This window comes from Equus caballus, chromosome 14 (assembly GCF_041296265.1).
Source record: "Equus caballus isolate H_3958 breed thoroughbred chromosome 14, TB-T2T, whole genome shotgun sequence".
Taxonomy (NCBI): Eukaryota; Metazoa; Chordata; class Mammalia; order Perissodactyla; family Equidae; genus Equus; species Equus caballus.
This window is the reverse complement of record NC_091697.1, coordinates 45570899-45592253: the sequence shown is the minus strand read 5'-3', so window position 1 is coordinate 45592253 and position 21355 is coordinate 45570899. Positions and strand designations below refer to the sequence as shown.

The window sequence follows — 21355 nt, the reverse complement described above, 5'->3', positions numbered from 1 at the left end:
TACAATTACAAGTTTTCTAAAATAAATGCTCTAAGATAAGAGGGATCAGGAGCCTAGAGTCAGAAAGAAGCCTATCTAAAGTTTAGTCAAGGGCCCCGCCCATGTCTGAATGGCTCTGCTTCAGCCACCAGGGTTTTGCTGGTTTGGATCCTGGATGCAGACATAGCACTGCTCATCAGGCCATGCTGAGGCAGTGTCCCACATAGCACAGCCAGAAGGATCCACTACTAGAATGTACAAATATGTTCTGGGGGACTTTGGAGAGAAGAAGAAGAAGAAAAAAAAAAAAAAAGATTGGCAACAGATGTTAGCTCAGGTGTAAATCTTAAAAAAATAAAAAGTTTAGTCAAGCTGAGGGGCCCATTAAGGCCATCTTTGGTCAGTCCAAAGAACAGGTCAGGAATTCTGTTACCCAAATCAATGCTCAAGACTGGAGCAAGAGAATACAAAAGTTTGGCTAATGCTGTCAAGTTTGGCTAATACTGTCCTGTGGCTTCCATAAAAACCCTGAGAAAGGAAAGACCTTACCCTATAGCCTGGGTTGGGCCTGATCATTTATGCGGTCGCTGCTCCGTGAGGGAGAAACAGCTGCTGGGACCTAAGGGAAGGCAGCTCAGTACTGTGGTGGAAATATAATTGGCTAACAGAGGGCTAGACTATGGAAGTTCCACAATTTGAGAAGTGGAGTTTCTGCAGGAGAACAAGGAAGCTGTAAATGAAATCCTGTGAAAGATTTTGGCATCCTTCAAAGGTGATAAGAATCTGATTTGGACTAGAGAGTGAGGAGTTGGTTTTTGAAAATGTTGGTTTGAGGTGACACTGGAACATACAAATCAAATTATTTCATAGCTAGGAATAGGAGCCTGGTATCCAGGAACAAAGCCCCAAGATGTAGCTTTTGGAAGTAAGCCACGGGTGTGATAGATGAAGAGGAAGTCACAGACTCAGGATTCTCTGAGGGAGATGTGGTCCCTATTGACTCTCCTCTCCCAATATTAGTTCAACTGGAATTTGGGAGAGTTTGGAAAAGCTAAAGATATTTTAGCCTTGTTTCTTTCCTAAGATGTTTCACTTTTTCCTCTGTATGCTTTAGAATTAAATCATGTTTAGAGACCACTTTCTCTTACCTTATTTTTGGATCTATTAAATAGAGCCACATGGTGATAATATGCAATTCCTTTTATCTTTAAGATATTTTGCTTTACTTTTATCTAGTTGGTATATTGCATTTGTGGAATTTATTCTGTGATTTCTCAATGCTGATATTGATGAGAAACACAGGGGCCGTGAATAATGCCTGAATGTCACAGGATTCAGAAACCTCAAATATTAGAAATTATTTTCTCAAATCTGGCTTCCATGAGTAATTATTTGTTTAATGATTTTCCCCTGCTGTGGTATAAACTCTGTTAAGGTAAGGAAGATGCCAGTCTTTTTCACTGCTGTCTTTCCCATGCCCCAACTGCTGACAAATCAGAATCCCAGACAGTCGAAGGCTGTTGGGAACTCACTTAACCAGTGATGCTCTGCTAATAACAAAACGCATGACAAAACAAAGCTGAAAAAAGTGTAAATTATTTGTTCTCAGGTAGGAAGTAAATTCACACTCGTTGTTATCTTTGAATATTCATGCAATGCAATGAATCTGTGGCCCTGGGCCTACAAGGCACACATCAGTAGCTGCGGCAAAGAGTGAGCCACAATAAGTAGCATCTATTGATGGCTAATCTGGACCAGGCAGTTTTTCAAGCTGTTTAAATGTTAGCTCAATTAAACTCTCAAGGAGCCACTTAAGGAAAATTTGATTACTTAATCATGCAAATGGAAAAATTCTTTCCCGAGAGAAGAAATTACTTTCCAAGTTGACAAAATACTATAACTAGATCTTCTGTTTTTATGTCCAGAATTCCTTCTAAATAATGAGTAGAGTGCCTCTACTTCTCTGAACGGGGGAAAAAAGATTCAATTAGCAAGGTGACAGGGTATTTTTAAAATGTTCCAAGTTAGATTATAAGCACAGAACCCACAAATCGGATGAAAACCACCTCTTTCATTTTCTAGGTGACCCAGGTCCTTTCTGGAAGTTTCCACTAGCTTTGTCTTTAGGCATTTATTAAAATGAAATAATAAGAGATAAATTAACTGAAGTAAGTAAAAATTTATTCATTCTAACATTGTTAATAATAATGAAAATTGGAATCAACCTAATTGAGCAACAACAGAAAAATGTTAATGTAATAAAAATCCATATTTGTGACAGAATATGACACCAGGCACATAAATTCATGTTCTATATAACTATATTTAAAGATCAAGAAAATGTCATAGTGCATTTCCAAGTAACAAAAAGCAGAAAACAATATATACTGCAAAAATTTGATTGACTGTGAAAATAAGAACATCTATATGTGTCCTTTTTTAAAAAAAACTGTGTACATTTTTTAAAAAACTGGAAAGATATAATTCAATATATGTTTAACAGTTATCCCTGGGTTTTGAGATTTCATGTCTTTTTATTTCTTTTTTTATATGTCTTTTTTGAATTTTTCAAGTTAACATGTATTTCCGTGACACAAGAACAATTGTACTTTACAGAAAGGAAGAGGCAGGAGGTTCAGATAACAGAAAGAAACTCAGCTATGATGACGTATCTCTCTTGTTACAAAGCTGCAAAGGCCTGGAATGCTACAGAGACGAGGCTGGACCCACTTGCAAATGTCATCCACGGACCTCATCTGTCACTGCAACCTCCTTCTGTCTCTCACCTGTTTCCACATTGTGCGTACTGGCAGAAGGCACTCATTGTTAGGGAACATGCTCTGCTTTTTCTGCTGTGCTCTTTCCTACTGTGCTATGTTTCCTCATACCGTTGTCTCTTTGGATTGCCTGCCAAGATCTGTCCTGTCCAGCGATCCGTTCCCACCTCCCAAGTGTTCTAGGCAGCTCTGTGCTGCCTTCTTCACTGCCTCCTGCTGAGGATTGACTTTGACTCAACCTGAATGTTGGACCTCCCAGGGCCTGCTCAGCCCACCACACAATGCGTCATTGCCTTCTCTCTCCTACACGGCTATTCTACACCCTGCTGAGGCCCTCACACATGCTCCTTAAAGGAGAGACCCAAAAGAGCGTGTTACAGCTCCTTTTTCTCTTGTTTCTGAGGTGAGTCAACTGGAGCATAGGAGGTGGGGAAGGTGGGCACGTGGCATTGTGCTTTAGTACAGCTGGATCTTCCACTGTTGAAGCTCCATTCTTGAAGGATTCCAGGGAAGATGTCAGGAAGAGATGAGGGTGTGCTTAGCCAAAACATGATATCCTAGGTTGTCTCAGGAGCAGGCAGAGTAGGAAGCTCTGGACATTGTGCTGAGAACCTCTAACCATCCTGAGGAGGGGAGTACTCTGGAGACATTTCCATGTCTTGGATAATGCATGTCACACCACAGTATATGGGCAAAGACTTTATGCAAATTACCTATTGACACATGCTACAGAGCAGAGATAAATGCCTAGAGGACATAGAGAGGACCAGGTCACTTCCAGGATTAGGAAGATAGGGAGAGTTCAATGTAATCCTTGGTTAGACCCTGGAATGTGCGTATACCTTTCTCTAGGGTCAGAAAGGCTGCTACAAGGGAAGGCAATCCCATGGGAGCATTTGCTCACTGACCTCTCTTTCTGTGTCTGGATGAAAATAGCTTTGGGGCCCCCATGAGATGGCACAAAATGGTTTTTCTCCCTATGCACACTCTCAGAATGCTCCAAGAAAGTCTAGCATTCCAAGTCAGAAGATTCTCAGCCCAGCCAAGTATGCCTGGAATATTAGAAATCTTTGTCTTAATCCAAAAAGGTCATCTCTGCTTCCTCTGTTGAGAAGCTCTTGTTGTTTAGGAGCCTCAGTATTTCCTTTGTATCCTTTCAAAGGAAAAATATCTGGGTGAATCTTCAGGTAAGGAGTTGCTTTTTCAAGACACTTAAAATGCCTTCTTACTAAAATAATATAGTTATGTCCATAGAGTAACCTCTGGTTTACTTCTGTCTTCGAAGTAGACACAGATCTGTCCTTGAGGTCTATACTTTTATTTATGGCTAACCACACTTTAGCTTTTCCTGAACATTTGTTCTTGGGGGAGGATGAATAGGTGGTAGACAGAAGTTACAATGGGCAGAGTGAAGATGAATATTCACTTCAAAGATGGCCTTAATATCCTGATTATTTCTGCTCTGGTGATTGTACTAGAGATCAACATCCTAAGGCAATATCTCAGAGCATCACTCTAAGGAAACACCAGGAGGAAAAATGGCCAAATCTTTCCCAGTACTCAGCTCACTTTCATTCTTCATCATGATACGTTTGGTGTTAACTTCTGGTGAGTAATTTGGCTCGTTCTGGCAGGCATGTAAGGTTAATTTGTGGGCTCTGAATTGTAGTCTGAAAGAGAATGCTTTGAAACTCTTATCTATTTAAATATATCATTTTACTGTATCTATATATCTGTGTCTATAGAGAGAGAGAATGGGGTGTGGTCCAAAATAAAAAGTTCTGGGCCAATGAGCAGGGACCTTTTTTTCTTGTCTATTAATGCAGATTATGAGACCTACCTCATGGGAACCAGGGGGCTTTGGTGGTTCAGTGAGGTAACATGTGAAAGGGACTAGCAATATGCACCGTAGAACATCTCAAAAATTCACACGTTTTGAAAATGGTTTTCCATGGATTTGAGTGGGTCATTATCATTCATGTCCTCTTTTAGAAAATAGTCATGTAGGGAGTTATAAAAAGATCTAGCCACAAGGACTGGAAAACTTGGTTTTTCACATATCTACCATGAATTCCTGGGTATTTCCTAAGCAAGTATCTTTCTCCTTTCTATAAAATATGGGGATTGGGCTAAAAGATCTCTTTAAAAGTCTACCATTTCTTAATTTCTTTGATATATTGGCTTTTATGAATCTTCTCAAGCCCAGGCTAATTACTGTTAGTCAAAAAATTATTTACTACACTGGACTGGCAACGTTTATGAGCAGTGCTACATCTATATAGTCCTCTGCTGATTATTTATCAGTAATAGAAGAGTCATTCTGCATTTTTGGAAAAAAAAATGAATGAATACATGTGTAAATGAAACAGTGTTTTCACTTTTTGCAAGCTTCCTTGGGAATAAACTCGAATTCTTTTATTCTGCTGACAGTTAAGCTATGATTTACCAGATAGAAGATTCTATAACTATCTCCATTTATGTCTTAGCTGCAGGTCCCCGGCAATGGTGGCCACCACATGGACCTGTTAAGGTAATCTCCCACTAGATTTCCTGGGACTAAGATTCTAATATGAGTTTTATTTGGAATTGCTATTTAGAACCTTACTACAGCAAGGTCATCTGTGATGTTCTTCAAGGTCCACTCAAGTGAATGGGGCATGTACACCACACGTATAGGAGTCCAGAGTAGAGTGACCCACTAAGCTAAGATTTGGTCATATGTAGACCAAAGAAACCTCCATATTGCTCAGGAAATGTTTCTGAGTACTGACAATTGCCAGGGACAGGGCAGGTTCTTAAGAGCCCACAGATGTGGGCAGGACATGGCTTTTTCTCTCCAGAAGCTCAGAGTTTGGGGGAGGCAATGCGCCTAAATGCCCTGAGATGTGCAGAGAATGCCTATATGAGTTGTGAACAGGGAGAGCAACCTCTGCGACATGGATTGAGGAAAATGTGGAGGCACAGGAAATCTCTGCATAGAGCCTCAGATTCTGTTTGCAACTTGTATAAGGGTCAAATGAAGGAGATGCCGTCTTCATTTTAACCTACCCCTCTGAGTATTGAACATATTGTGAAGTCAATAAATGTGTGATAAATAAGGGATAAGGTAAATGAGAGATTATTATTTTGTCTTTTTTTTTTTTTTTGAGGAAGATCAACCTTAGCTAACATCTGCCACCAATCTTCCTCTTTTTGCTGAGGAACATTGGCCCTGAGATAACATCTGTGCCCATCTTCCTCTATTTTATATGTGGGATGCTGCACAGCATGACTTGATACATGGTGCCAGGTCCACGCCCAGGATCCAAACTGGTGAACCCCGGGCCTCCGAAGTAGAGCTCACGACCTTAACCACTACGCCACCAGGCCGGTCCCCTATTATTTTTTTTAATGTAGGTTTGCATCACTGTGCTTCTTCACTTTGGGAGTGTTCGCACTTTAAGTTTTTGTCTCATTAATGATTTTTAAATTTTACTTCTTAAAAGAAAAAGTCGATCATGAGTTGATTGGTGAGAATGATAGTTTGAGGGCAGCGTGGCCTTGAAGGGAACTTGTCAGGAGCTATAGGTCCAGGAAAAGAATGTGTAGAATTTGTCCAAGATCTATGATTGCATGGAATTCAGTACTGGAATGTATTTTCTTCTTAAGAAGGTCCCCTACAGGCATAGCCCTTCCCTTGCCCATCTATCCGTAAATAACAATAGACTTATTACTTACTTTCTTTAAGAAATATTTATTGCCTGTGCTGTGCCCTAGGAAACAATATTGAGGAAAATAGATATATTCCTTTCTCTCATAAAGCTTACAAATAACCAGAAAAGAGGAAGGCAGCAGCTAGTATTTATGGTAAATTCTACAGATGAAAGAGTAGGATTGTCCGATATCTGTTGGGAGTAGAGATACTACTGTAAACAATGTGATCAGTGAAGGCCTTTCTGGCCTGAAGGGTAAAAAGGAGCCACCCAGGCAGAGAGCAGTGAGGAAGACTTGGTCCACTTGAGTCCCTGATCAGAGGCCTGTGTGACTGGAACACAAAGGGGGGAGGAGTGTGCAGCAGATGCTACAGTTACAGCAGTAGGTGGGGACCCTCACCTGACAAACACATATCCTGCTCAAAAGAGAAAAAAGAGAAGCTGTATTTGTAGACAATGATACTAACTATTCTTGCTTTTATTTGGTTACTCTATATTCATTCTAACTGAACTATTTTATATCTTATTCATTTTGCAAATATTTATAGAGCAATGACTGTGCCGATATATGTGCTGGACACACAGTGATTGGTCTAATCAAACACAGACCTTACCCTTATGGGCCTATAATCCCTTGGCGGTGTGGAATTAGTCAAACAATTACACGAATGCTTTATTACACACTAATTAGAGGTATAAAACTATAGAATGGAGAGTTGGGATTGGATTTTGAAAAATATCTCTGAGAAAGTTGTGTAACCTGAATTCTGAAGGTAGAATGAGTTTAGATTCAGAAAAAAATAAATATATATTTGATGAGGTCATTACAAAAAACAGAAGACCCTGAGATGGAGGGAGCATGGCATATTTGGGGGAAAAAAGCCTAAGCTAGAAAGGCAAAGAGCAAGGTGGGATATAGCAAGGCTGGGAGAGTTGGGAGGGTCTAGCCTACATAAGACCTTTCAGCCCATACTAAGCAGGATTTTCTTTATGTGCAATGAAATGCAATTAAAAAACCTTAATTGCAGGAATAAAATGATTCAACTGATGTTTAAACTATGGAAACCAGAGTACATGAGGAATAAAGGAAGTGGAGAGATTAGTCGGGTGACAGACATACAGGAGGCAGACGATGGCAGCCTGGCTGCAGTGGTGGTGTTGGATAAGGAGAGAAGGAAGAAGATTTTCAAAGCTTAAGCATGATCCTTCTTTCTCTAAATACTCAGCCAATACTCCTCCTCACTTTGTGTTGGAGTTATTTTATCTATCTACCTATGGCACTCGTGCAGCCTCTGAGACCACCGTCCTCAAGCTCTATCATCCCAGAGTCACTTCAAGCCTCACTAACACCAGCATTGCAAGCAGATGTGGCTTCTAGTCTCTGATAAGATACATCCCTTCCTTTGTTTTCAGTTTTCCCTACAAAATTGGGAAATTAGTCTAAATGATCTCACATTTCACAACTTCAAGATAGGAGTTGATTTGGGATTTTGAGAGTGGATAAAATGTGATAAATAGTTTAAATCAAGGCATATGGATTCCTTTTTCAATTATGGGGCTTCCATTTCCTTAGCTGAGTTTAGCTTAGAAAAATCTCTAAGAATATTCCCAAGTCTGTTAGTCTGGGAATAAAGGAGAGTTAGAGAGAAGCTAAATTTCCCAAATACATTCTGATTACCCACTCTTACTTTTCCCACTATTGCATAGCAGGCTTCTGTTTTCTATTACCATCAGGAGGTCCTGACAATGAGAGTACCATGTTGGTATTAGATGGGATATACATAGGTTCTGGTTCCCTTGCTTTGTGGAGGGGGGAGCTGTGAGAGCTTTTATGAGACTGGGATATGATCCTGACTATGTTTAGATTTTCCTAATAAAGTCCAAAGGTGATCTATCTGTCTATAATTGTAATTTTAATCATATAATTCTTTTCAACCCAATTCAGGTGAAATGTCCATTTAGGAAAGTAGACTTGAGCTGGTTCAGTGGAACAGTGAACCCCTGCCCTGGTTTATATCAACCTATCTGTGGCACCAATTTAATAACCTATGAGAACCCCTGCATCTTGTGTGTTGAAAGCATGTGAGTACAATTTGGGGAGAAGAAGAGAACAACGACAACTTAGCCCACAGCAATTACGATCTACCTCTTCTATCAAGTACATCAGCCTCGAAGCCAGGAATTTGCTCCAGTTTGCACAGATAATAATCAGTCCCCACTCAGAAGAGCATGTGGTAATATAAAGGCCACTGGAGTAGAAAGCTGACTCATTGTACTCAGTGGTGATCATCAGGTCCTTTCTTCTCTTTGATTCTTCGTATTTCCTTACGCCAATTGACGGATTTTCACTTGAAGCTTCAAATATCCTTTTGAGTCCTGAAATTCTTTGATTTTAAGACAAACTGTGATTTTGCCTTCTCTCAGATATCTTCAATCTCTTATGTGCCTGAAACTCTGAGTTAGGATGAGGTGACTGCAAAGTTTGGGTCCTTCAGCTAAGAGTCAGTGTTTAGTTTTTTGGATTTACGTGACCTGATTATTGGTGATTAGACACTGGGGTCTCACAAAACCATGGCTTCAGGTTTGATCTCTGGACAAGCCAATGCAGTTTCCAGGGAGAACAACTCTTCCCATGGCATCAAACTGGAGCCCTCAGCCCAACAATCATTTTGTAATTTTGTACAAGGAACAATGACAGGAATGCATAAACCCTAAGTCATCCCTACTAATGAGTAATTCAGCCAAAGTGTGACAATATTGATGGAAGAAGATGAGGATTGATATGCCTTATATATCACAGGCTCAGGCCTGATTAAATAGCTTATTTTCAAAGAGATTATAGCATAGGTCATAATATCTTCAGTGGCATCTTAGACTCATGGAAAAATAACTGTGTAGGAAATCCAATAACCTTACTGTTGTCTTTCGTCAATTCCCTTTATGCTCTGGCTCTTAGTTTCCTCAAATATAAAATAAGGGTGGCAGAAGTAGCTAATTTTTAAAGTGTTTTTGTAGCTCTGACATTCTGTTAACCAAATATTTATTCTGATTCTTCCTTTAGGAAATCTCGGGGAAAAATTAGATTTAAACATGATGGAAAATGCTAGCCAACTGGACTTGGATGTGAAAGAAGCTATCTTCTCTTTCTCTCCATCATGACAATCCTCCTCTTGCAAATCGCCCCTCCTTTCATGTGTTGTTAGTGACAGAGCTACCCCACTGAGCTTGTATCAGAGAGCTAAAGGTTTCTTCTTTAGACCTCTTCCGTCACTGATTCACTCCCTTCCATCTTCTCCCTAAGAAATAAACTTTTCTGAAAGTCTGATTTAGCTTGAGTTTCATATCTGTGTCCAAGTCTCAGAAGCAGAACAAATTGAAAATTTGAGCCAAGGGGAAAAGACAAACATTGGGCTTAATCAGTTCTCTGATACTGTGAACAGTGGGGTAATCTATGTAGACGCTCCAGGTGTCTTCCAAGGAACACGACAGAAATTTTTTCTATATTCCTTTGGCATTTTTAAAAACCAATTAATAGGAACTATGGAGCACTGTGCTCTTTCCAGCCATTCCTGTTGTCCAGCTTCTGCAAATTCATTAAACAAACTTCACTAACAAACAAACAAACAAACAAAAAAACCAACCTCACTTTTAGACTCAGCCTTGAGGCAGAGGCATTTATGCCTGTCCGGCTTAGATGAACAGGGCCCAACATTTTCAATGGCTCCACTTTTCTCCATAGAAGGATGCTTATAACAATGGTATCTATGAGTATCCCGTTGGTCACTGGTCTTTTTTCTTCAATTCTCTTGACACATTGTAACATCTGAAATATATGGAACATATTCTTTGGCTTATAATTCTTCTTCTTCTTCTTCTTCTTCTTCTTCTTCTCTCTCTCTCTCTGTGTGTGTGTATATATATATATATATATATAAAAGTCTTCTCTCCATATGAGGAATATATATTAGATCCTAATATATATTCCTCATATGGAGAGAAGACTAATATGTACTAATATGCTCTCTTTTTCTCAGCAGCTTACTTCCTGCTGGCTTGGGAAAGAGCATCCTTTCTGCTTTTGAATATCCTCTAAGACTGTACTCAGGGAGTTTATATGTTCTGTTAGCTCTTTGACCTTAACTACCATACTGATTACACGGTGGATACATGGCTCCACTAAAAAGGAAACAATCACATTTTTGGTCTATCCTCTTTAGAATATGAAAGGCAAATAGCTCTGGGGAAAATTAAATATTCTCTAACTTTACAGCATGTCAGTTTCCATTGCTCCAAGTCCTGGCCCATGCATGAACACCAAGAACTTCAGGGAGAATAGTTTTCCAACACTATTGCTTTGACTTCATGTTCACAAATTTGTCTTCTACAATAATTAATCTGCCATTAATGTCACGCAGTAGATTTTTCATCTCATTGTAGTTTTCATTGCCATAAGTTTGGTTTATATCTTCCTTGTTTCTAACTGTTTTTAACATCTGCAATACAGTTAAACTAATAACTACTTTTATAACTTTGATAATTCTAACATCTGCATCGGTTCTAGGTTGGTTTGGGTTGGTTGATTTTCTTCTCATTATGATAGCAGATGTTATGAAATTTATCTTGTTTGGTTCTGAATATTTTTGTATTTCTAGAACTATTCTTGAACTTTGTTCTGAGACACAGCTCAATTACTCAGAAACAGTCTGATCTTCTGGAGTATTGCTTTTAAGAGTTGTTAGGTGGGACCAGTGCAGTATTCGCAAAGTAGGCTAATGATTCCTCATTACTGAGTACTCTACTCAATTCTCTGTGAATTATGAGGTTTTCTAGTCTGGCTAATAGGAGTAGACACTATTACCAGCCCTGTATGAGATCTGGGCTCTGTCATCTCTAATCCTCTCTGGTGGCTCTTTCTTGGCTTTGAGCAGTTTCCTCACACACATGTGCCCATTAGTAATCTCGTGAACTTTCCGTCCAGCTCTCCCATGCTGTTGTCCTAAAATTGTAGCCACTTTGATTTGTCTCCTTAATTCAGGGAATTCACTTGCTCCATCTGGGTTCCTCTTTCCTAGAATCTCTCACAATGCAGAAGCCAAGGTCAATCATAGAGCTCATCTATTTATTTCTCATGTCTCAAGAATCAGTACCTTTCATTGCCTGATATCTAGTGTCATTGTTTCATATGTTCTGTCTGACTTTTTGTTATTATTTCAGGTAGAAGGGTATATCTGGTTTCTCTTACTCCATTTTATCTGAAAGTAGAAGTCAGATTATCTTTATCATGTCATCATCCTTATATTTTCCTCTGATACTTTCTAAAGTCTAGACTAGAGAGCAATGTCATTAATCTACATTTTCTAAGGATTCCAAAGGATGACTTGTGCCCTGCAGTAATACAAATCTTTTCAGTGGATAATGATGCTTTTACTTCAATTTGCTATACACAACAGTATAAAGGACTTCCACAATAATTTTTTTCTGTCATTTGATAGTAGACATTTCCTAAGAATGAAAGGAGGTAAACATATTTATCTAAATGGAGGACTTCCTTTCAATGCAATCCTTAGAAGCTGATCACTTCCGCACATATCTTACCACTGCCAGTATAAAAAGAGCTTCCCGCTTAACCGTCCTAGTTCTGATAACCACTGCCTGAGTTCTCTCTCTCTCTCTCTTAGTCTTTCATTCTCTCTCCCCTTCTCTGGCAGATGTTTTGAATTTTGAAACCCCTCTGTCTGGTTCCCCTTATTTTTTTTTATCCTGTAATCATTGATCAGTTCTAGGTTTTTGTCATTGCTATCTTCTCTTTCCCCATCCTACTTCTTCTGCTTGACAATCCCACTCACATCTATAATTACTCTATTGCCTATATACTTGTAACTCGCATGTCTACATCGTGAGACTGTACCCTATCTTGTAGTATCTGATACTAGCCAGCTTAATTTCAATGACTCATAGAATATTTAAAATCAATCTATCCAATATAAGTCCTATGTTTTTCTTTCTAATTGTGCTCCTCCACATGCTTTTATTTAATGAAAATCAGTGTCACTTCTCTCTCTGAGTCCTTTCTCACTCAAACTCAATTTCAACATACATTTTCTATATATTATTTATTTCATCTTAAGTATAAATTAAACCTGTGAACATGTATTTAATCCAAGTCTTCATCATGTTTTAATAGGTTATTTTGATATTCTTCTTAACTGTTACCTCAGCCTCCATTTTATTCTCCCAACAATAATCCTGTCTCCACTATATTATCATTTGGATATGACCTGTTTAAAAGATCACTATTATTTGTGAGTTATAAAACCAAGAAATATCTTAGTATAACTTAGGAGACACTTTATTTCATCCGCTGCAGGCACTCTCTAAAGCCCAATCTCAACCATAATGAACTCTTGTAGGATTTGTAACAAATCCTGTTTGCCCACAAGGTGGCAGTAAAGCACTACTGTTTAAACCAGTAACTGACAGTTGGCCAACTCTTCACACATCAACAATGTGATTTGGCGCAACTTGCTAAGGCTCTACCAGCAGCAGATTTCTCATCACTTAAAATGATGATAATAGTAGCACATACCTGATTTTGAGGGGAAGTGAAGCTTCAAAAAAGTTGAAATATGGATGTACAGATGAATAACAAATGGCAGCAAAATCTTAGGTAGAAGCAAGACGGCCCTCTTTCATTGTCTAACTGAATCCCCATTTCTGAACCCAGTTAAGGGGGAGAACTTGAGATAGAGAGAGATGTGAGCAATTTCTGATGTTTTTCTGTTTTTCTTCTTCCCAGGAAGGTGAAATCTGCTAACATACTCCACACTTAGCTCTTATACAGGTCTCACATTGGATGAGAGAGTTAGGAAATGTTTTCTATGTAACTAACGGACTAAACATTACTCTTCTAATTCTATGGAGTTCTTTTTTCTCCTTCTGATTTGATCATTTTTACCCAAAGAAAGTTAATCGACTCAAAGAGACAGACTTGAATAAACAATTAACCATATATTTTCCAAAAAATTAGAAATGACTTGGAGTATGGTTGTGTGTAGGCAGCCAAAAAGGTTCATTCTTGTTTGAAACAACAAGACAACTTACATTGTGATTAATTTTCTTTAATTTAAATTATAAATTTGTGTTTTATATTATTTTGCTTTGAAATAGTAATATATGCTTTTTAAGAATTTTAATTTATATTAAAAAATAAAATTAAACAAAACATTACAACCAAGGCTTACTGTCATTAATTTTAGATGAAAATATTTTCTGAACTTTTCCACTTCCTCTTTATCATTCTTAACAACTAAGTATATAGATTAAGTGAGTGATACAAAAGATATAATAAAAACAGAATCATACTATATGTGCTACTTTTGAAATGAGAATCTACTGAATACAAGGTCAATACGCAAAAACAAGAAATTATATTCTAAATGTGTACAATAAATAAATAGAAAACAAAATTTATTTAAAAGATATTATTTCCCAGAATATCAAAAATAGCAAATGTATAATGAAAAGCAATTCTAACAAAAGGTATGTATAATTTCTACCCTGAATAATTACAAAATATTAATCAAAGATTTTGTTTGGAAGTACATATCAATTCAATATCAATTAGAAAATTCAATATTGTAAAGAGGTACATTCACTCTAAATTGTTTTATAGTTTCAATATAATCTTACTCAAATAGGTAGCTGGGGTTTTCTGAGAGAATAACAACTTGATTTACAAATTGTATGGAAATGTAATAAGAATAAAGAATAGACAAGATAATCTTGAGGAAGAACAAAGCTGGAGGACATATACTACCAGATTACAAGACTTATTATCAAGCAATAGTAATAAAGAAAGTATATTGTTGCAAAGATAGACAAATAGACGAGCGGAATGGAATTTAGAGTCCAGAAACAGACCCACACATATGTGATCATTTGATTTATGGAAAAAAGACGCTGTAGTAAATTTATGAAAGGATGTTCTCTCTATTTAATTATGCTGTCTATCGGATATACGCATGGGAGAAAATGAATCTTGACTCAACTTAAATTTGAATTGATACTCAAAAAAACAATTCAAGAAATCTTTTGGAAGGAAATATATCTTCGTGAACTAAGAGTATGCAGATATTGCTTAAACTGGCAAAAAAAAAACACTAAGCACAGGTAAAAATATGATAAACTGTGTGATATTAAAATTAAGAACTTCAATTCATCAAAATACACCAATAGTAGAGTAAAAGGTAAACTACCAACTAGGAGAAAATGTTTCCCATACATATTATCCAACAAGTGGCTCATATCAGAAATATATGAACTACAGATAAATAAAAAAAAAAACACAGCCTAATAGAAGAATGTGCAAAATATAGACTGCAGCTATCGAAACAGCTAAGAAATATATACAGTATCTCCATTTTCCTTTACATTTCAGTTGTTCTTAGATTATCTTGTTTTTGATCCTATGTTATAATAAATCCTGTTCTTATACTAATGTAGAGTAATAAAGAAAAATATAGTTTGGTTTCTTGAATTATATTTACTTTCAGACAATTTTTGTCATGTTTCTTTTGTATGATGTGTTACACTCTTAAATTTTTCGTTGTCTGTATTATGAGTATGTACTGGCCTACCTTTCAGTTTTCCCATTTTAAAATATTAACCTTAAAGCATGCAGCTCCATCCGTACTTCTCTTTGATCTGACATCGAGTGAAATAATTTTCCTCAATTACCTGTATACTATTGCATGCAACTTTGTTGTCTTCCCATTGGAACTATAAATTAACTACTTATTTTGTTTTTTCATCCTTTTTTTGTGGTGTGAAGTTCTGAGATTAAATAGGGAGAGGTCAGCTAGAAAGAATATAACCTTTGCTGGAAGAATTAGGCTCTCTCTGCTTTCTTTCCTCTGTAAATTGACATGAGTGGTAATATACATTGCTTACGTAGAATCAATAACTTCGTGCTTCATTTATTCTTCCATTTTGATGTGAAACTTTGGAGTGTGTGCTTCCATCAGAGATGACTAAATCTAATTTTTTATTTCACTTCTTTCCATCTTCATCTCATGGCACCCTTTTTCATGCTTTTCCTCACCTATTGAATCAGTTAGAAGAAGAGAATAAAAATGCCCTTTTCCTAGTCTTTAAGAGTCTTATCAGTGAAAAATTTGCAGAATTTTGTAATATCATCATTTCTACATCTGAGGGTAAGTTTCAGGTTAGTAGTTAAGCTTTGATTTAACTCAGACTATTCTTTTAAAATATTGTTTTAAAACATTAAAATATTTTAATATATTTAAATATTTAAAATATTCTTCTAAAATATCAGACTATTCTTTTTCTTTCCTTATTTTCAAATTTTGCGATGTACTCCACAACCTGGTCCCCATGCATTTTTTTGATGCTGACAGGAAATTCTGACACTCTTTTTGTTTTTGCGGTTCATTTGTTTAAATTTATAAAAAAAGCAATTCTGTGATCTTATTTCACTCTGTCACCCTGCTTTAGTTATCTGTTGCTGAATAGCAAATACTCCAAAACTTAGCTGCTTAAAGTAATAACAATTCATTATTTTCACAATTTTATGGGTTGGTCAGTTAATTCTTCTGCTTCACACGGAGTCAACTGGAGTGCTGGTATGGCTGGAAGTTTCAAAATGGCCTCACTCACATAGCTGCAGTTGGTACTGCCTGATAACTGGGAGCTCAGGTGTAACTGTCACCTCAGAGAATTGCACCTACATTCTTCTTCATTTCATCTACATTCTTCTTGAAAAATTGACAATTCTTTTAGTTTATTTCTCCCTTCCTTAATCTTATTGACAACCAAAAGAACCACATGGCAGGCAAAGCAGACTTCAGAATAAGAAATATTACCAGGGATAAACAAGAACATTACATAATGATAAAGGGGTCAATTATAGATGTATTTTCACCTGATAACAATCCTAGATGTGTATTCCTCTAATAGCAGAATATCAAAGTATATTAAGCAAAAATTGATAGAATTCTAAGAAAGGATATAAAAATTCACAAATATAGATGATGCCAACATTTCTTTAAGTAAATTGATAGAACAAGTGGACAGAAAATCATTAAGAATATAGAAGATGTGAACAACACAAACAAATTGAGTTAATTGCCATTTATAGAGCACTTCACCCAGCAATAGCAGATTGCATAATTTTTTTCAAGTGCGTATAAACATTCATCAAGATAGACTGTATCATGGGACATAAAACTAACCTTAAAAAAATTTAACAGAATAGAAATCACACAATGTATGTTCTCTGACTAGGAAGAAATTAAATTGGAAGTCTACAAAGAAAAATATCTGGAAAATACTCAATTATTTGAAGTTAAAAAACATGCTCTAAATAACCCATGAGTTATAGAGGAGGACTCAAGCAATTTTTAACGGAATGAAATAAGAAAATTTGTGGTTGCATCTAAACTACTGCTTAGAGGAAAATTTATAGCATTTAATGGTATAAGTAAAGAAATGCATCAAATCAGTAATGTAAGTTTCCATTTAAAGAAACAGAAAAAAGAAAAGTAAATACAACTTAAAACAAGTAGAAGGGAAGAAATAACAAAGGCAGAAATCAGTGAAATTGAAAGGAGAAAAACAATAGATAAAAATCAGTGAAACTAAAAATCATTTAAAATGGTTGCCAATAAAATAAGGAGAAAGTAAAAATAACCAGTATCAGAAATAATAGAGGAACCTCACGTTAGCTGAATAATAAGAGAATATGATGAACCCACTCCATTCACACGAATGCGAGAGCTGAGGTGAAACAGACCAATTCATTGAAAGTCACAAATTATCAAACTCAGTCCAGAAAAAGTAGATAATGTGGATAGTTCCGTCTAGTTAAAAATCTTTTTAACAAAGAAACTTCTAGACCCAGATGGATCAAAAATAAATTCTGGTAAGCGTTTAATGAAGACATAATCCAAATATGCACACTCTTCCATAAAATAAAAGAGGAAGGACCACTTCTTAACTCATTTTATGAGGCCAGCATTGCCGAGATATCAAAACCAAAGATATTATAAGAAAAAAACTGATATATATATAAATTCTCCATAAAATATTGGAAAATCAAATTTAGTAATATATAAAAAGGATAATACATCATATCCAAGTGGGATTTGCCCCCAGAATTTGAGAATACTATTCCCTTGAGCATTGTACTCATCTAAGTTGTCAAAATGGGTCAAATCACTTTTCAGCACGTGATGCTGAAGTTGTATCCGTACTTCTGCTACCATTCCTTTAGTGGAAATTGATTTACTGGTTATTTCTAACAGTAGTGATAATGGAATTCGTGCGATATGGTGGTTAATGGCAGCTATATATCATGAAAAAGGGGAAGAGAATGAATTTGGAGGGCAATAAGCAGACTACACATCTGAGAATTTACTTAATATTTGTAGAATCAGTATGAATAAAATAAAAGGACACAGGAGACTGCTCTTAAGGAAAGGTGAATATAATGTTAAAGGGGTACTTTTGTATGTGTGTGTAGTAATAGCTTAGCTCCAATGATTGCACATTTACTTAACCTCTTCCTATGTCAGTGTTCCAAGGAAATTACGATTCATTAGCACCATGACTAAGCTTTAGGAGAAGAAGTGCCCCATATTGCAGGGTTGCATCCTAATGAGTCAAGTAGAAGCTCTGTGTCTCTTTTGCAGAGAAGCTTTGCAGAGTTCACTCTTACAGAATAACGCCTGACCAAGGGGAGAAGTCATTATCCCCTTTCATGGGACGTCTGTTGTTACTCCTTCCTAACACACTTGTAACTACTTTGTTAAGTGACTACATATTTTGTCTTCTACAAAGAAAGTAAAGTCTATGCAAGCTGATATTGTGTCAATTTAGTGCCCTTTGGGCTGATTATAGGAAATAGTATGTGTTTAATATCTGTTTATTAAGCTACTTATAATTTTGATGGAATAGAGAGTCCAAACATAGAGCCATATACATATAGATGACTGTTTTTTTACAAAGATGCAAAGACAATTCGATGGAGAAAGATAAGCTTCAGCAAAGGTGTTGGGACAACTGGAAGTATGTGGGCAAAAACAATGAACTTCAATCTACAGCTTACATAATATGCAAAAATTAATCAAAATGGATTCTAGAACTGCAGTCTAAAACTTTAAAACTTATAGAACAAAATATTTTGTGACCTTAGGTTAGCCAAAAGCCTTAGATATGACACCAAAAATATCGTCCATAAAATAACTATTTGTAACATGGTCTTCATTAAGATTAAAATTTTCTTCTTTTTGAGAAACTTTCAAGTGAAAAAGAGACATAATCTAGAGTATTTACAAAGCACGCATCTGATGAAAGATTTGAATTTAGCACATATAACATTCTCAAAACTTTATAATAAGAAGACAAACAAGGAAATATAGATGTGCAAAAGATTTAAATGGACATATCAAAAAATATATATAGATGGCAAATAAGGCCTTGAAAATCAAAAGGATGGATCTCAAGATATGATGGTATGTGAAAGAAGCCAGACAGGAGTTCAGCCTGTATGATTCCATTTATGTCAATTCTGAAAATAAATGCGAATTTAATTTATAGTCACAGAAAGCATATCAATGGTTGTCTGGGGATGGTGGGACATGAAGAAACTTTTAGGATGATTGAAGATATGTTTATTATCTTGATGGCTGGTTTTATGGGTGTATACAGATGTTGAAATGTCAAATTGAACACTAAATATGTGTGGTTCATTACAGATCAATTTTACCTCCAAAAATTTTAAGAAAAAATTTAAAAGAACAACCCCTCTCATTAAGGAAATGCAAATCAAAGCCATAATGAGATATCACCTCACACCTGTTAGGATGGCTATTATCAAAAAAATAAAAGCTAGCAAGTGTTGGCAAGGATGTGGAAAAAAGGGAAATCTTGTACACTGTTGGTGGGAATGTAAATAGGTACAGCCATTCTTGAAAAATGTGTTAAGCTTCCCACAAAAACTAAAAATAGAACTACCATATGATCCAGCAATCCCTCTTCTGGGTGTATACCCAAAAGAAATGAAATGAGTACATCAAAGAGATATCTGTGCTCCCATATTCATTGCATCATTATTCACAATAGCCAAGACATAGAAACAATCTAAGTGTCCAATGACTTAAGAATGGAAGAAAAATTGTGCATATATATATATGTATATATATACACACACACACAATGGAATATTAGTCAGCCTTAAAAATAAGAACAGAAATCCTGTCATTTGCAACAACATGAATGTACCCGGAAGACGTTATGCTAAGTGAAATAAGCCAGTCACAGAAAGACAAATAGTGTATGATCTTACTTATATCTGGAATCAGAAAAAGTTGAATACATAGAAGCAGAGAGTAGTAAGGTTGTTACCAGAGGCAGAGAGCTCGGGGAAATGGAGAGATGCTGGTCGAAGTGTATAATGTTGCAGTTTTGTACGATGAATAAATCTAGAGATGTAATATACAGTATTATGACTATAGTTAATAATACAGCATTGAATACTGGAAATTTGCTAAGAGTAGATGTCAGCTGCTCTCTTAAAAAATGTTAATGATGTGCTAATGAACTATGTTAAACAGCTTGACTAAAGTAATCATTTTGCTATATATGCATACCAAATCATGTTGTACACCTTAAATACAGACAATTTTTGTTAAGAAGTAAAAGACCAACCCCTTCACCTGTGCACACTATCTCCTCCACCTTTGTCTTCTCAAGAATGTTCTTTCAGCAATTCTGTCCGTGTCCTGAATTCTCAGTTTTACTCTTTGTGGACCTTTCCCTAACCTTATGTACTTCTTGTTATTTCTCCCATTAAAAAACAAAACAAAACAAAGAGAAAACATATACTTCTTGGATTCCATATCTTCCTTGATTTTTCTTCATTAACTTCTTCCCATTAGACCAAAATTCCTCTAAAGAGTAGGCTATACACACCGACTCCAATTTATTTCCCCTAAAGTCTACTCTAATCCAGTTCCATCTATCACTACAGCAAAACTGTTATTATCAAGGTCAGAAATGCCTCTATGTTGCTAAAGCCAAAAGTCAATTCTTCACCCTCATTTTGTTGTACATATCAACAGCATTTCATACAATTAAATACTTTTTTCTATAAAATATGTTGTTTTCTCCCTCATTAGGCTTCCAAGACAACTTCCGCTTAGACACTCCATCTCAGTCCTTTGTGAAATCCCCTTCATCAGCTGACTGCTAACCACTGGAGGGCTGCAGGCTTTCAGCCTTTGGGCCTTTTCTGGGTTTCACCTATACTTAATCTCTTAGTGATCTCGCTCTTTCTCCAGATTTATATCTCCAATCTATACTTCTTCCTCGAAATCTAGATTCTTGTGGACAACAGCCCTCTCAGCAATTTTTTTCTGAATATCTAATCAGAATCACAAACTTATTCTATCCCAAACTGTGTTTCTCACGTTCTTTCCCTCCACAATTTTTTCTTCCTCATTGCTCCTCAACTCATAAAATGGCAACTCCAGTTTTTCCAGTTGCTAAGCCAAAAACCTGGTAATCATCCTTGACTCCACTCCTTTTCTCACACCCAACACGTGATCCCTCAGCAAATTCTTTTGGCCTCATCTTCAAAATACAACCTAAAACTGATCACTTTTCACCATCTTCACCGTTGTCTCCAGTGCAGCCACTGTCTAATGTCACTTGAATTATTACAATAATCTTCTAATTATGATCCTTGTTTACACTCTTTCAGTACACATTCAACATTCAACATTATCCATCAGCACTATACGTTCAGTCAGAATAATTCTGTCTAAATATCATTTCTATCGTGCCAATCCCTTCATCATAAATCTCTAATGACCAGGCACAAGTTGCTAG

General features: G+C 36.5%; 1 protein-coding gene across 4 annotated transcripts; it reads left to right on the top strand.

Annotated features, from left to right (window-relative positions):
• Positions 1-2975: 2975 nt before the first annotated feature.
• SPINK14 (serine peptidase inhibitor Kazal type 14 (putative)) lies at positions 2976-9773 on the top strand. Of its 4 annotated transcripts, none has more exons than XM_070233089.1 (6): positions 2976-3159; positions 4235-4364; positions 5249-5286; positions 6023-6148; positions 8394-8530; positions 9510-9773. In XM_070233089.1, exons 2-6 carry the CDS (start codon positions 4295-4297, stop codon positions 9553-9555), a joined length of 417 nt encoding a protein of 138 aa, XP_070089190.1. In that variant the 5' UTR covers positions 2976-3159; positions 4235-4294; the 3' UTR covers positions 9556-9773. The 4 variants fall into 4 exon arrangements, with proteins under 4 accessions (XP_070089190.1, XP_014585914.2, XP_070089192.1 ...); XM_014730428.3 differs by having other exon boundaries at positions 2980-3159; positions 5243-5286; XM_070233091.1 differs by lacking the exon at positions 6023-6148 and having other exon boundaries at positions 2983-3159.
• The last annotated feature ends 11582 nt before the right edge of the window (positions 9774-21355 follow it).

Bases quoted from the DNA above. Each gene is read 5' to 3' on its own strand.
- SPINK14 (XM_014730428.3), top strand. From the start codon at position 4,295: ATGGCCAAATCTTTCCCAGTACTCAGCTCACTTTCATTCTTCATCATG. The intron at 4,365-5,242 runs GTGAGTAATTTG...TTTATGTCTTAG, and splicing joins ACGTTTGGTGTTAACTTCTG to CTGCAGGTCCCCGGCAATGG. The intron at 5,287-6,022 runs GTAATCTCCCAC...GATGCTGCACAG, and splicing joins CACCACATGGACCTGTTAAG to CATGACTTGATACATGGTGC.